This window comes from Rhipicephalus microplus, unplaced genomic scaffold, assembly GCF_043290135.1.
Source record: "Rhipicephalus microplus isolate Deutch F79 unplaced genomic scaffold, USDA_Rmic scaffold_14, whole genome shotgun sequence".
NCBI classification, from domain to species: Eukaryota; Metazoa; Arthropoda; class Arachnida; order Ixodida; family Ixodidae; genus Rhipicephalus; species Rhipicephalus microplus.
Genome location: NW_027464587.1, coordinates 16304633 through 16321346, shown reverse-complemented (window position 1 = coordinate 16321346; position 16714 = coordinate 16304633). Strand labels below are relative to the sequence as shown.

The 16714-nt window shown below is 46.8% G+C and overlaps 1 protein-coding gene across 4 annotated transcripts in view; it reads right to left on the bottom strand.

The window, feature by feature from the left end:
• The window catches only part of LOC119181451 (uncharacterized), a 607968-nt gene that overhangs the window by 50848 nt on the left and 540406 nt on the right, over positions 1-16714 (bottom strand). For 2 of the 4 annotated variants that reach the window (XR_012888604.1, XM_037432704.2), the window contains one exon: positions 10020-10194. Coding sequence is in view for 1 of the 4 variants with exons in the window: in XM_037432704.2 (XP_037288601.2) it covers positions 10020-10194 (175 nt within the window). In the remaining 3 variants the exon portion in view is untranslated. Of the gene's footprint in view, positions 1-7837; positions 7999-10019; positions 10195-16714 lie in introns of those variants that run through there. The other 2 variants (XR_012888603.1, XR_012888605.1) reach the window with 2 other exon arrangements.

Genomic DNA, 16714 nt, shown 5'->3' with positions numbered 1-16714 from the left:
TTACAGTGCCATTAGCTCGTAAGAAATCCATGCCGATAATCAAGTCTCTTGAGCATTCCGGCAGCACAATAAAACTGGCGACGTACGTGAAACCCCGTATTCCAATTCTTGCTGTGCATATTCCAGTAGGGTCGATGAGGTGCCCCCCTGCTGTGCGAACTTGTGGTCCCTTCCAAGGAGTCAGCACTTTCTTTAGTATTTTAGAAAGTCCGCTACTCATCACTGAATAATCTGCGCCGGTATCTACCAGTCCGATGACTTCATAGCCGTCAACGAACACACGTAAATCGGAAGCAACGTCACTATCGAAGCACCGGTTTCTGAATCGGTCGTCGTTGAGAGTCAGCACTGGAGGTTTTTCTGCATTAGCGTCGACAGCGGCCTTGCCTCCACAGGTCGCTGACTCTAGTTTTCCCGACGCGGGCTTGGGGAACGAGACCTTGGGGAGCTTGCTGAAGGTCGGGGGCTAGGCGATCTATACCTCCCCATTGTCGTTGCACGAGGTTGGTGTCGTTGGAAGCCACTTGAGGTTTGACGACCTGACAGGTATTCTTCAATTTCGAAGGGACGTTCACCATTTCGTGGTCGAGGTGCATTAACAGGAAAACCACGTAGTCCTGCCTGGCGGTAGTGGCACGCTCGGTAGAGATGACCAGGCTCCCCACAGTGGTAACACAGCGGTATCCTGTCGGGAGTGCGCCAGACATCGCTCTTCCTAAGTCTCCTCTCTGGCGTTGGCTGCAGGGTGCTCGGTGGCATTGGGTACTGCATATGTGTAGCCGCCGCGACGTCCGCACGTCCTGGAGGTCCTCATAGTAGCACATCAGCATACGTCATTCTCGTCTTCTGTTGTAGTGGCAGCCCTGGCTGTGCGTTGCTCGAAGGTTCGCGTACCACCTGCCTGACCTCCTCACGGATCACATCGGCCAGAGATGAAAGCATTGGAGCGTTCTGGTCAAGACGCTGCCTCTGCAGCTCTTCTCGCACAACAGACCGCACCAGCTCGCGTAGGGCTTCCATGCCGTTACCGAAGGCTGGTGGCAACATGTCCAAGGAAGTGACGATCGCATCCCGATTGTATAACCTTGCTCGCTGTTGTAGCGTCCTTTCCATTGTAGTAGCCTCGGAACGAAACTCGGCGACGGTGCGCGGCGGGCTTCGAATTAGTCCGGCAAACAGTTCTTGCTTACCGCCTCGCATCAGATGGCGCAGCTTCCTGTCTTCGCTCATATTTGAATCCGCTCGGTGGAATAAGCGAGACATGTCTTCCACATACATTGCGACAGTTTCGTTATTGCGCTGATTTCTTGTCTGGAGCGCAGCTTCAGCTCTCTCTTTGCGGTCTGTGTTCGGGAAAGCAGCGAGCAGCTCCCGTCGAAAATCATTTCATGACCGGAAGGTGGCTTCGTGATTTTCATACCACGTTCGTGCGCTATCTTCCAGTGCGAAGTAAACACTTCCAAGTTTGCGCTCTTCCCCATATCCGTTAGCCTTTGCGACACATTCAAAGTGCTCAAGTCAGTCCTCTGCGTCCTCGTAGCTTTTGCCGTGGAAAGGCTTTGGTAGCATTGGCTGGTTTACTACAATGTTGGCTGGAGTGACCTGAGCTGTCATGTCAGGTGCGTACCCGTTCACAGCCGTTGATGTTCCAAGCGAAGTCGATAAAGGTGAAAATTCAGGACCCTCACCACGTAGGCGTCGACTGCAGCGCTGATGAACAGGCGTCAGCTCGTTGGGTCGAAATCGCTGTGGTTCTGGACTGTGCTCCGTCACTCGAGAGGGGCTTGGCATCACACCCAGCACTTCCACCAGATTTGTAACGCACTCTTCAATAAACTCTTTTAATACGCTAACGTACACTGGGCGAACTTGTGCCCGAGAATAATAGCACAGCTAGACTGTCTCGAGGAATCCCTTCTGCCTCTTCTTCTACGTTCGTCTTTTTCCCCAACACGGTTCGCGCGCAGCTGGGTCCCACAGGCTCGTGCGTCGCAAATCATCTAGAAGGCGCAAGTATTTGCTAGCGCGCGTAATTTGAAGTCACAGCGTGTCAATATATATATATATATATATATATATAAGGGAGAGAAGTGTATACCTAAGGGGGCTCGTATTTCCGTGTTTTAACACAATATTAATGAGATATAACAGACAGTAATGCCAAGGAATGTGCAGGGAAAGTTATTAGAACCAATTGAATGTAAATAAGAAAGAAGAAGAAAGAAAAGTGGATGAAAAAATTACCAGCTGCGAGCAGGAAACGAACCTACGACCTTTGAATAACGCGTTCGATGCTCTAACCACTGAGCTATCACAGCGGCCGTCCCTCCATCCACTTTTTGGGTGTTTATATGTGAATTTAGAAGTAGGAGTGACAGTCAGCGTTATCTATAAGCCAAACAACGAGTGTGAAAACACTCTTATTCGCATGTTTGGCGTCACGTAGCACGTGAACTTATTATGAGCGGGCAGCTGATTAATTGTCCCTCTTATACAACCTAAACACACCAAGTCTGCCAGTACGAGACCCTCATTCAATGAAATAAGGGAGAGAAGTGTATACCTAGGGGCTCGTATTTCCGTGTTTTAACACAATATTAATGAGATATAACAGACAGTAATGCCAAGGAATGTGCAGGGAAAGTTATTAGAACCAATTGAATGTAAATAAGAAAAAAGAAGAAAGAAAAGTGGATGAAAAAATTACCAGCTGCGAGCATATATATATATATATATATATATATATATATATATATATATATATATATATATATATATATATGTTGTAGTGTACACGTATCCCGAAAGAGTACAGCTACTAGTGTTGGTCCGGTCTTGGTGAGCCGCAGGGCACGCATTAACCGCCGCCGTGGCGAGAACATGGTACTGCTCAGGGTTGCAATGCACGTTTTATTGTGCATTGCAACCACTCTTTTTCCGCACCGCAGCACTCATTCTTTCGGTTGAAAAGGCTGCTGCGCTGTTGGCAAAGCTTCTATGTGGCGAGAAAAAAATGGTTTTGCACTTTTATATAAATTTCTGTTTGTTTGGAAATATCAAGCCAAGGTGTATGATAGGCGAAGTCAATGCTTGGGCGTATATATTCTCAAATTGACTTGTTTTCCTGCAGATTTCTGCCACCCATATTATAGCGCTTATAATTGCGATGCTTCTGCAAGAGATCCGGATGCGCTGGAAACTTGTACTTTGAAGTTTGCAGGCTGTATAGTAGAAAGGGCAGTGGCAATGAAAAAACATCACAGCGCAATCAACAAGAGAAGTTAGAAGAGGGCCACACTCTATTACTCTATTCTCAGGGGTTACACTCGATTATAAAGGTTGCTTTTTCTTTCCTTTCATAGAACCAGCACTGGTTTTCATTATAACGCGTTTAAAGAATCTTCCCGTCGAGCCGCAGAAGCAGAATACAGGAAGGAGAATGCAGGCAGTCGCCATCTGTCTAGACTGTGTCTAGACTAAACGTCATCGGTTCTTCAATGACCACGGGCTGGTTACAGGCTTCGCTTTAGTCACTTATGGTCACCCATTCACCCTGTGAATTTTATGGTGTTCGATGGATATGCTAGGCAATTTGTAAGAATGAACATCAAAATGCTTTGCTTATTCAAGAAGCACGCAACACGTGTTCAGAGTTTGATGTACCTGGTATGAAACACTGCGGTGTTACAGAGAAGTGACAATTAGTGCTTTTTTTCGTTCTTTAGTAGTCTACTTTTGTGAATACTTAGTTTTCATTAGAAAGACGTTGTTATGCTACATGTTCGACCTTTTGATTTGAATGCAGTTGAGAGTACTAATATTGCTATTGTGCTACAAAAACATAATCACAGTTCAGACGACGAAAAAAGAGACGATCACAACTCAGGCACTTTCACTGTTAAAACGTGAGGGGTGAATGTAGGCCGGCTAATTGAAGCCTTCTACAATATTTCAACAAAATTACTTCCCACGTACCTTACTTCAATGACATGAACAGGACACTCAGTTACTTGTTTGAGACAGGATAGGAGAGCAATACAAATCAACGATAATAAATAGCCCAGTTTTCCCATATACAAGTCTCCAGAAAGGAGGAATGCTAGAATGCCTCTATATTTCTCAAACTGAGGTGTTTATCACCGAGCCAATATGGACCATAATTAAAAAAATACTTTTATTAGTAATACTGCTATAGACGAATTCATAGCTCCTTACAATTACCTGCCAGGAAGATGATGCAGTTGACATGCTTTTCTTCGTAAATGGAACCAAAATAAATGCAGTAATAGAAAAAATACTTTCCTTCAGTTGAGCAAGAAGATTCTGGTGATGACTCTTTCTTGCACGTGAAAAAAACAAAAAAAAAACATGTGCAGGCTGCAGTACCACGCTCTCTGCTGTCTGCCGCGGTGTCCCCAGAAAAATACTTTCCTTCAGTTCAGCCAGAAGATTGTGCCGTTGATTCTTGCTCGTACGCGAAAAAAAAAAGAAAAACATGCGACGCTGAAATCTCATGCACTCTGCTGTCTGCCGCGGTGTCTCCTGAAAAATACTTTCCTTCAGTTCAGCCAGAAGATTCTGCCGTTGATTCTTGCTCGTACGCGAAAAAAAAGAAAACATGCAGACACTGGAATCTTATGCACTATGCTGTCTGCCGCAGTGTCCCCCCAAAATACTTTCCTTCAGTTCAGCCATAAGATTCTGGCAGTGATTCTTGCTTCTACCCGAAAAAAAAAAAAGAAAGACATGCGCACGCTGGTATTCCATGCGCTCTGCTGTCTGCCGCAGTGTCCGCCACCACCAGAATCCACGTTCCTCGCGGTAGCCGGGCGTGCGAGGTGATACTCGTTCATTTTGCTGAGGAGCGCAGCGATTGGGGTGGCCGGAGAGAAACACGCTGCGTGCCCGCCATCTCGGAGGCCATGGACGAAAGCCGCTTCGGTGGTGGTTCGGAGGCCCCACATTTCTCGATGGATGGTGGAGAAACGTCGCTGGGAAGCGGGGCCTTTACGGGGATCAGAGAGGCCAAACCTGAATCGGCTACCAGGTATCCTGGTGTTGGCAGGCAGCATATAGCTGCTGTCAGCTGGCCTCGCGCAGGAGCCAAGGTGGAAGTGGCAGCAGGGATTCTTGACGATGGCCGAGAGGAGGGCACAGCTACACTGTCTGACTTCAGCAGGTCAGGGCCCCAAGCACCTCTAGTGTCCACGTCGATGAAATGAAACCACAACGCGCACTTTCCCGGGCTTCGCACAGAAGTGCCACGCACTTACACACACACACCGCCGACGGTTGCATGAGCAAAGGTGCAAAACGTCCTTCGTCCGTTTCTCCACACATAAGCAACAATGTTCAAGGTCAGAACTCCTTTCGCCGGTAGACGAAATAAACACGTAGGAAGAAGTAAAACAGAGCAAAAATAACCCTCAATGCTTGGCAAAGAAGCATAAAACCCAAAATACAGATGAACACTTAATATTAAACAAAAGAAACATAGAAACATAAAATACACATGAACACTTAAAACATACACTGGCAGCAAACTGGGCGGGGTCGACTTTTTTACGAGAACTGGCCGTAAAGAAGCTAATCATACTGCCGTAAAGAAGCTAATCATACTAAGGCTAGACAGTAAACTGAGGGGCTTCGTTTGCAAAGAAGTCCGCCATTCGGTGCGAAATCACAAAGGTGATTGCTTCCTCAGATTAGACCGGTGCGCGGTTCGAATGCGGTCCGCCGCTCCGGGTGTACACCGTTGCTTGCACGAAGTGGCGCAGGACGCTGGCGCGAGCTCGTCAGACTATGACAAAGGGTTTGAGGTCTGCGATGTGGGCATGGCTGAGTTTTCCCAAAAGGAAGATCTTTCAGCAAGCATGCGCCACGAACGCTCACTGACAATCGGTTAATAAGACCAGGCGGCTTGCCAGCCCTCGGTTCCATTGTTTGTCAGACGTGGCAGGCATCGAATAGCGATAAATGTCACGCTTTGTGCCGGGCCAGGTCACAACATTGCTCAGTTTGCTAAAGCTTTTGAGCCACTCAGGTGACCAGACTCGATTTTGTCATGAGAGTACTGTAACAGTAAGGCTCTCAGACATTTTTGGGCAAAGCCAGCTCAAACGAATCTGCAGACTTCTCGCCGGTGGCTATATACTTCAGCAGGAGCCTGTCATAGTGCAGCAAAATGAATCCGCTGGGAACTCTGCGACACACGCTGTTTCTAGCCCCCTATTGGCGCCCGCTGCAGGGCAAGCAGCGTATCCGGCCCTTCGTCTCTTTGAGACAGTCGTCCACGGTGTCCGTCACAGAGCAGGCCGCATATAGGACGCTCCATCTCTCCGAGACTCGAAACGGATAACTCTGCTGAGCCTTCAGTAGCTCTTAACTGCCAAAAGCGATTCCCATTCTCCCAAAGTTGGGAGTCCCATACTAAAGGGGGAGTTCTCCCAGAGGGGGGAGTCAGGATCGCAGCAATAGCCGTGTGCACAGTGGCACGGGGTCGCTCTAGGCACCGTGGTCTTCGGAAAGCTCCCCTGCTCGGCTGCTACAAGGTGCGTCGCTTACCTGGATGGATAGCAGCCAAGCTTGTCTGCATGGCAACTCCCCCTTTTTGCCACTGTTTCGCCCTCCACGCTTGCATGTGCGAAGGCACCGCAAGCGGCCGTGCCATCTTGGTAGACAACAGAGGGCATTAGATAGCTCGCCAGCTACCACGTTGGTTGTGTGTTCGCCACAAAAGGGGGTGTCAACAGGAACGGGTGCCGAAGGGTGCTCGTCGATAGAGGCATTGGCCTGTTTGAGCAACACGGCATCCGCCTAAAAAGGTCAGTGGACAAAATGTCACGAATCAGGCATGTTGTGACGAGCCCGAATCGTGCAGGCGAACTGATTCTCTAAGAGCAGTTGGGCACCAGTGTAGTGTACACGTTGGGTGCCAGTATGGCCTCACGTTGGGCACTAGTGTAGTGTACACATATCCCAAAGAGTATGGCCACTAGCGTGAGCCCGATCTTGGGGAGCCACAGAGCACGCGATAACCATCGCCGTGGTGAGAACACAGTACTGCTCAAGGTCGTAACACTTCATTGCCTGCGGCAATACCAAAACCCAGTACAGAGCTCATTGCAACAGGGGCAGCGGGAAAGCAAACGGGCTTATCCATGCCCAGGGCGAGAAGTACTACACAGGGTGCCGGGAGCACATCTCTGTGAGCAAAGGTAATTCATCGGGGACACCGTGACAAACGGCCCGGTTGCTCGAGCGAGTGCAGAGCGCTCGCATTGGCTTTTGAGAGGTATAGATCGGTGTAGTTTGACCGCGCACTAAGACCCCGCACCGCTCTTCGGCTTAGCGTTCGGAAGGGGCAACAAAAGGTAAGCGTTCGCCGCGGGCGCAAGGCGCCATTGGCGAAGTCTGAACGAGCCCCAAACAAAGGGAGCTGGCTTACAAAAAAGAAATGCGTGCTTACCCCATGTCGTCCCGGAGAAATTCTCTCTCACTCCTGACGCGTGCCAAACGTCCCGAGAGACTTTGCGCACAGCACCACAGTGGACCTCCGCTACCGGGTGAGTGGGGTTAAACGCCACTCCCCGCTCTCCCAGCTCGACAGACCGCAGAGGAGGGGAGTCATGTCGGGACATGAGAATGCAAAAAGAGGGCGCAAAAGCCGCAGGCTTTTGCGCGGGCTTTGTCGCCAAATATATATATTGCCGGCTTTGCCCACAATATATATATGTAGTGCCATCATCACCATCATCATTTCTCAATCACCGCGCCGCGCCTCTCGCGCAGCTGGTGCTAGCTCGAGCTGCGCAAGGATTAGAACGAGCTCACACACCTGGCGCGTCGGACGTGGACAGCCACCGCGGCTCCGCTTCAGGCGTGGAATAAAGTGGCGAGATCAGCACGGCCCCGTCTGCCGCCTTCGACGCCGTCTCATATATATATATATATATATATATATGACGTAGGAAGGCAGTGACTGATGATTGGTAGAAGCTGAGGAAGAAGTGAGATGGAATAAACATGGTGCATGAGCCAGGCCACCTCTCCCATTCATCAGCCAGGCCACCTCTCTCCCACACACGCACGCACACACGCACGCACACAGGCACACACGCACGCACACACGCACGCACGCATGCACGCACGCACACACACACACACACACACACACACACACACGCGCGCGCACACACACACACACACACACACTATATCTTAGCTTAGCATTACTTTGCACTCCATTGCTGAGACTTGCCCTCAACTCTGCTGTTGCTTGTCATTTAGTTCTAGCTACCCACAATTTTTTTTTCAGGCTGCTTAGCTTCCTTCCATGGTAGCAGTGGCTGATTTATATCAAAGGCTTAGTTCAGCATGCTTACTTAAAGAAACATAACAATAGGCTTCGAATAAATTTCTATCGATAAAGTACCCTGCAAATTTTTGTTATATGAGAAAATGAAGGTTAAAATTCTACAGTTAAAAATTGGCAGATCCTACGTACAGTGGGAATCGGTGAATGAGGAAGGTTAACACGTCACTTTAAAACCAGCACGTTACGAGGTGGACGTAAATTATGCCGCCCATGACTTCCTTGTTGTAGTTATCATGTTTCGACGTGTCATTTATCTTTATTGTCTATTCACATCACGTGATACCAAATTTGGTATATGTGGAGCTAGCGAAACGGCCGCATGCATGCTATGAGCGTAGCATGTAGTCATGTTTTTCTGACACACATGCCATGATTATCATTTTTGGACCTGTCATTTACCTTTGTTGTCACATGTCGCATAATACCAAATTCAGTAAATGTTGAGCTAGTGAAATGGTTGCGAGCGTGCTATGAATGTAGCATGTAGTCATGTTTTACATGACATGCATGTCATGATTATAATATTCTGGCATGTCATTTATCTTCGCCATCTATTAACATCACGTGATACCAAATTATGACACGCATCCTACTGTTATTATGTTTGCACCAGACATATACCTTCATCATACATATATCTTGTAATACCAAATTTGGTATATGGAAGCTAGTGAAATGACCGCAAGCACACCATGAGCGTGGCGTGTAGTGATAATTTACATGACATGTATGTCATGATTTTCACATTAGGATCTGTCACTTATGTTTGCCATGCAGTCGTGTCATATACCAGTTTTGCAATATGTCATGTGTACAAAACTACCGCAAGAGCAGCAAGACCATGAAATGCAAATTATGACATTTATGACATGTCATGATTTTCATGTTATGACTAGTAAGTTATGCTTGTCATACAGTCATGTTATGGCACACCAATTTTGTTATTGATACCATCATTAAAATAGCCAGGAGAGCTAAAAGTCGTAGGTGGCTCTCCTGGCTAAAAGCAGCGGCAGAGCGGCAATGCCGACAACAAGCTGCTACCCCGGAGTTGAGGGCACGGGAAATGGCAAAAACACATACTGCACACACATGTTGTCACTCATTTACAAGTGCGAGTGGGCAATGCCATGGAAAGAATAATCCACAGTGCTTTGCCCACTCGTCATGATTCACTTTGTAGAGATGCATGAATTTTTCAGTTACGTCATCAAAATAGTGTACTTTTGCAAGCTTTTATGCGAGCACAAATAATGCTGCAGATGAAACACAGACAGGGCAAGGGATGAAAACACACACAGGCCAAAACATTGCACTTTTTATGGCGAAATCATTGTGACCATTTTTTTATGTCTTCATGTATAATTGTAAAAGAACTTGTTGTGCTAGTTGGTACAGCATTTGAAAAAATTAATTTGAGCGCAAACACACAACACAATCACACACACACCCAGGTGTGTTTGATGCTGATTTGTTTGATGGCTGGGTGTGTGTGTGATTGTGTCGTGTGTTTGTGCTCAAATTAGTTTTTTGTCATGCATAATTGCGCATACCCTGAGAAAAGTTATTTTCGTATGCATGACATTACGCATGCTAATCACACACCAATGGACTCCACTTAATGTTAAAAGAGGGTACTGACATTGAAATCGTTCGCAGAAATGGCCAAGACCACCCTGGCTGCTTCAGCACTGAAAGGGACAGTGTCCAGGGCGTAGTCCAGAGTCAATGCAATATCGATGGCCGCAGTCTGGCTGCTCTGACCAACACTGTTGAGGAGCTTGCCAGCAGCGTCAGTGAGCGACACAAAGACATCCCTGAAATCAAGCACAGGCATCTTCTTGTTATGGGCATTACGGAGTATGTGGGTGATGATAGCGAATTCATGCACACTGGTACACACAGAGCACAATGAGATGGCGATTATAGAGGTTTTCGTACCTCAATTTTATTGTTTTATATTGTCTATTGATTAATAAAAAATCAATTATTCAGCTTCCAAAGAGAAAGCTAGGATGTACAGTGGTTAATGGCTGTCTAATCAAAAATGTATTGCTAGCAATGTGAAGCTTGTTGCAACGCTGTAACGCTGTGAAACTATGTGCCTAAGCCATGATCATGGTAGGTAGTGTTCGCTCTACTGTACCTGCAAGCAATAAAAAATTATTTTTAGTTAACTATGAAATTAATTGTCATACTTTGAGAGTAGTTACATATTTAGAATTGGCAAAAAATTAAGTAAATAAAAATCTGAACTAGGCTGGGCAATTCTGTTAAATGAAGAAAGGATGTTGCATAGAAGTTCAAGAAGCTCAATTCCTCCTTTAAAGAGGCTCTGCAACACTTTTTCAAGTAGCTGTGGAATGGATTCACTAAAGGAGCTTATCGCTTCACAAATGCACCATCGCAAGAAGTTTTGCAATTTGTTCAGTATGATCCGAGTTACAAACATTTGTCTCTCGCTGACATTGCATTTTCTCTTCTTTCGTCCCGATGAATGTGCTAGAAGCTAGTGGCATATTCAGTTTAGTGTTTTCGAGCGCTCTGGAGTGCTCTGAAAAGTAGCTGTGCCTTCGGTTGGTAGAATTTGAGTGCTTAGACTACCTTCAGTTGGTTCTTTCAGAGCGCCAGCCTTTGACTCAGAGTACTCCCGACCGCTCTGACTTTGAAATGAGAGCATGGCGCGATCTGAACGAGAGAACGGATCACGTGACAAAAGCCAACCAATCACCTGGCTGCTGGCAGATGAACGAGATGAGGAGCAGGAGCGTGCATTTAGAAAGGGGGTATCACCGGGCACGTGATACTTTGTGTACGTGCGTTGTTAATGGTGGTTTTGTGCGCGTGTGTGGCGAATTCACATCTGCGAAGCCATAAATGTACTATGTCCGTAACTAGGCAGCTAGCGAAGGTAGAAGATACGTCAATGCTGTCATTACAGCAGCTCAAAGACAGCCTCATGATTTGCCTTGAACATAGCAGCTCAGACGAGGATGATCACCAGATCTATGTGCTGAGCTCAGTAGGCTTTCGCTACATCCAGACATGCCAGAGAGAGAGAGAAAAAAAGAATACACTAAAGGCCAGACATGTCAGAGATGTACACTGAACTCATAGGCACCATTAGTTGACGCGGTGCAGCAATGTTTACCAGGCAGCTTCCCACTCTGGCTGCACGGTGGCACTACAGGCATGCTCTCTAAGCGCTCTGAGATCGCCGATGTATTTGGTTGGTACTCTACCTCTCGCACTTTGATTGTGAGGTGCCTCTGCATCAGGCGACTCTGAGCCAGAGGACCAGAGCAGCCAACCGAATACGCCATAAGCAAAAAGGGATGGCAGGGGAAAATAAAGTACGTCATGAGAACCTCGTGACCTTTGGCGCTTTTCTGTGTTTCTTTTTATTTATTTGAATTCGCAACTTTTCAGTGCGATCGCGCACACAAGCGTGGACAAGTTGCGACCTCCTGAAGTGCCCCAGTACCGGCCAAGTGTGCCATGCTCAAATTTGTCAATGGTTGATACCATGCCTGTAATGAGCGATATTTGAGCTTGTAGCGTCATTTGTCCAGAATGTAGAGAAAGCATTTTTTAGTTGAGTTTGAGTATTTCATGTGAATTACAGACCGCATGCTACGCAATAATATTTGACTCGCTTGTACTCAGGAAGCTCTCCTACTAATCGGCCACATATTCTGACCATGCTCAAAAAGTGCTGGATAGCCTACTTAAGCTGCACCAATATCCAATCATGAGCCATGTAAAGCAGGGTCACAGGCCTCAAAGCTTAATTATCTATGGTGATACTTAAAAACCCCCAGATAGCTGCAGGTAGCTTACTTACTTATTGGAAGTAGGCTACCTACAGTGCTACTTTTTACCAGTTTTTTGCTTCAGGTTTTATACATTTCTTTGATTTCTTTTTATTTTCTAACATTTGAGATCTTTTTTATTTCTTTTTTTGTGCTGCTACCTTGGCTTCTGTAGCTTTAACATGTTTGCCAGTTGTTTTAAGGATCAACTATTCTTTTCACTTCTTTCGTATATCGAGGGCGTACTCCGTGGTTTAAGAATTTTTGACTGTGCTGTTACCTTTGATGGAATGCATTTTTTCGACAAGCAGTCGCCTCGAGGTTTTTAAAGGTGATAGTCTTTCTTGGGGACCTTCGACGCAAAAATTTTGGTCTGTCTGTCTGCCTGTCTGTTTGTTTGTCTGTCTGTCTGTCTGTCTATTTGCCCTTAACGGTACCCAAAACGGCACCAAAGTGGCCAAACAATACTTCAAACGGCCAACCCTATCCGCTGCACCCACCAATATTGCTCAAGACTCAACATTCATACTTTTGCGATTGTCAATTAAACATAAATTATTGCACATATTTGAGGCACAACAACAACATGTCAATATTCTGTACATGTGTGTTTTTACTAGAAAAGGCATACATAAGCAATTCTAAGGACCGTAGCATTTATTACACTGCGATGACCATGCAACGCTTGCACGAAAAGCCAAGTTTTTCCAAGGCTTTACTAAGAGGATGCGGTGGGGCACCTACCCGTTGCCTTGCGTTCAACACTTTATCACCTCAAAGACGGGCAGACAGGCCAAGCTCTTTGTTTTCCAGGATATCTGCCAGATAGCGCTCATGTCTTACGTGTGACATGGCTTGATGCACTCATTCGCCTCTGCTGCACACTCAAGGCACTCTAACCCAGTGCCTCCAAAATATCATTCGCCGATTTCTTGTGCAGAACATCAAATAAACGTTTTGTTCACTCTCTCCAGATGCAAGACTGTTGTCTTTCGACGACATTTGCAGTGTAACATACAGATACAGGGCCAATTTTTTTCATTGCTTCTTTCATCAAGTTATCTTTGTGTTGCTCGGATGCATATCATAAAAAATACCTTGCATTTGAAGTAAAAAATCAGTCTTGAGTTCAGTGGTGTGCGTGTTCTTTTCAAAGTGTTCTGTCTTTTTGCTCTGTTAAATTTATTTTAATCATGAATAAACTCACGAAGTTTTAACAATGTTCAACTGTAGTGTAGCTATTGTGACACAAACTGAAACGAATTAATGTGAAAGTACTATCACTCTCTTCATTAATGCATCCTAAGCCACAACCCAACTTGAAGACTGTGTTGGGTTTGGATTTGCAGCTTTGTGTATTATTATTCCAAGATTGAATTGTAAATTCATAGCTGAACACCACGAAATAGGCACCGTCAAGACGCGCACAGGACTAAAATGCGCATTCCGTCCGTGTTTACCTCTTGCTGTTTTTAACTGTGGATACATACCAGCTGGCTTGCATTCACTCGCTTTCAAGCAATCATAAATGTTTACTATATTATACAATTAATGCCGACATGGTTAAATATGAGCAACATTGTTGTGGCTCCCAAACATTCACCTGAAATTATGAGAAACTACCCTCCTACAGGGGCGCACCTAAGAAGCGCAGTTTTTGAATCGGGGGTCCTTTGCATAGAATGAAATTATGTGGGTGCTTCAGTATGAGTTAAGCCTGTTAAGCATTGACTAGACCATCAATTGTGATATTGTGTGGGGTCTGCCAATCTTCTGTGATGTCAACAACTGCTGCTTTGCTCATTCAACATCACAGGGGTTCGCATCACCTTAGTAACAATGCCGCAAGGTGCTGCAAACTAAGATCAGCACTCATGAGTGGTCATGCTATCTGTTATGTTGCTGTCATCAGCCTAAGCAATTCACATAGCGCCGCAGGATGGCGCCTTTTATTGCTCCTTTAATCATTGAAATAAACGTGCTGCTGACTGCATAGGTCAGTCGGCATTTGAACTGAGCCTCGCCTGTGTGCTGCCTCGGGAGAACATGACAACTGGCGACGAGAGATAAAATCTGCAAGCGTGGCGTGGCAGAAAACACCCACACCTGGAATCAACAAGAATGTCATTCATGGGCAGACTGAAAGCATTCGACGCAAGCACAAGTGAGTGGCTCGAATATCACGAGCGTGTTTTGCTTTGCTTCGCGGCGAACGATGTGGCTGAGGAAAAAAAGAAGGCGGTATTCCTGACAAGCTGCCGAACAGCAACTTTTTGTTGCTACAGAATCTGCTGTCGCCTACAAAACCGAGTGATGCGACACTTGCAGCTATCTTCACGGCCCTTGGCGCACACTTCAAGCCCAAAGTTTCCGAAGTGGTCGCAAGTTTCAAGTTTTTTTTCTAGAAAAAGGCATGAAGGCGAGGCCGTCAGTGACTACATAGCTGCACTTAACAAGCTAGTAGACGATTGAAACTTTGGCGCAGTGCGCAAGCAAATAATGCGGGACCAGATTGTCTGCGGAATCAACAATGCCGGCTTACGCCTGAAGCTGGCAAAATGCGAACTTATGAAAGACCGCGTGGAGTACTTAGGACACGTCATCACCGCTGAAGGCTTGCATCCCAGCTCCAGGAACGTGGAAGCCATCCTCTCGGCACCAAGGCCACGAGACGTGAAAACTCTGCAAAGCTTTATGGGGCTGATGAACTTCTACCGGAAGTTCATCACTTGCTTGTCAGCGGTACTCAATTCATTGAATGGTCTATAGGTACTAGGTACACCATGGACCTCGACACCACTTCAGGAGGAGGCCTTCCGCAAAAGTAAGCAGCTCTTGGCATCTGTGAAGACATTAGCGCACTTTGACTCGAAGAAAACTGCAGTGCTTGTAACTGATGCATCGCCATATGGTCTTGGCGCAGTTCTAGCCCAGCGGGAAGCATTGGGAGAAGAGCGGCCAATCGCTTTTGTATCCAGAAGCTTGGTCACAGCTGAACGAAACTACAGCCAGCTCGATAAAGAAGCCTTAGCAGTTGTGTTTGGGGTAACACGTTTCAAGAAGTACCTTTGGGGACAGCAATTCGAAATAGCAACCGATCACAAGCCACTTTTGGGACTTCTGGCACCAAATAAGCCGATCCCAGAGTCTTTCTCACCTCGATTACGCTGCTGGCCACTCTTCCTGTTGGGCTATGATTATGTGTTGAAGTAGAGACCTGGTGGTCACATTCCACACGCCGATGCTCTAAGCCGACTTCCGCTTCCAACAGCTGATTTTTAAATTAAGAACCCGCCGGAGATTTTTATGCTCCAGGGGTCTTAACCCAGAGTGATGTCAGCGCAAGCTATTGCGGCTGCTACGAGCAAAGACCTGCTGCTGTCACGTTTTCGCGAAGCTTTTTGGGCTGGTAGGAGAGTTCCCCTAGAAGCTCCTTGGAAAGAACACGCCACTCGCCTTCATGAAATGAATGTGCAGAGTGATTGCATTCTGCTAGGAAGCAGGGCGGTTGTGCCCGCGTCTATGCAAGTCGACGTGTTGCGACTGCCACATGAAGGGCATCCAGGAGTGGTGAAAATGAAAGCGGTGGCCTGTAGCCATGTTTGGTGGCCAGCCATAGATGATGACGTCACGGCAGGGGTGCAAGCATGCTGCACCTGCCAAGAAAATCAGCGATTATCAAGACAGGTGCCAATCAAGCCATGGCCATTCCCGGAGAGACCGTGGTCCCGGATTCATGTAGACTATGCTGGACCACTAAGGAATGCTTACTTGTTCATAGTGGTTGACACATACTCGAAGTGGATAGAAGTATTCCCTAAATCCAGCCCGTCAACTGCATCCACTACTGGTTGCCTGCGAAAAATGTTCGTTACTCATGGACTCCCTGATGTAGTCATATCCGACAATGGTCCAGCGTTCGTGAGTAAAGAATACAAGATCTTCTTGCGTAGAAACGGCATCCAACAAATTCTTGTGCCACCTTATCACCCAGCCTCTAATGGAGCAGCGGAGTGTGCAGTACAGACCATTGAACAGAAGCTGAAGAAAGCGAAGCTAGAGGATGGTTTGCACGCACAGATAGCGAGTATTTCGCTCACATACCGGACCACTCTGCATGAAGGAACAGGTTGTAGTCCCGCTCAACTTCTCATGGGCCGGAAGTTGAAAATGGCATTAGATTTACTATGGCCTGACTTATGGACCACGGTGATGTCTCAACAGATATCTCAGAGTCTCCAGGTCAACAGAGGATCGGCAGGGGCTGTAGCCGCACCACCAGGAACGACTGTTTTTGCTCGTAATTTTCGTCCAGGTCCTGCATTTGTACCGGCAACGGTAGAGGCGGAGAAAGGGTATGCGGCAGTGCTAAGACCACCAGATGGCCGCCAATGGACACAGCACCATGATCATGTGCGAGCGGTGCCATGGCAGCCTAAGCTGTGAGAGTATTCTGACTGCTCCCAGGCAGACCATCCAGATGCTTCAAGCATGCGACGAGCTGTGGCTCTGGATGCTGCGGGTG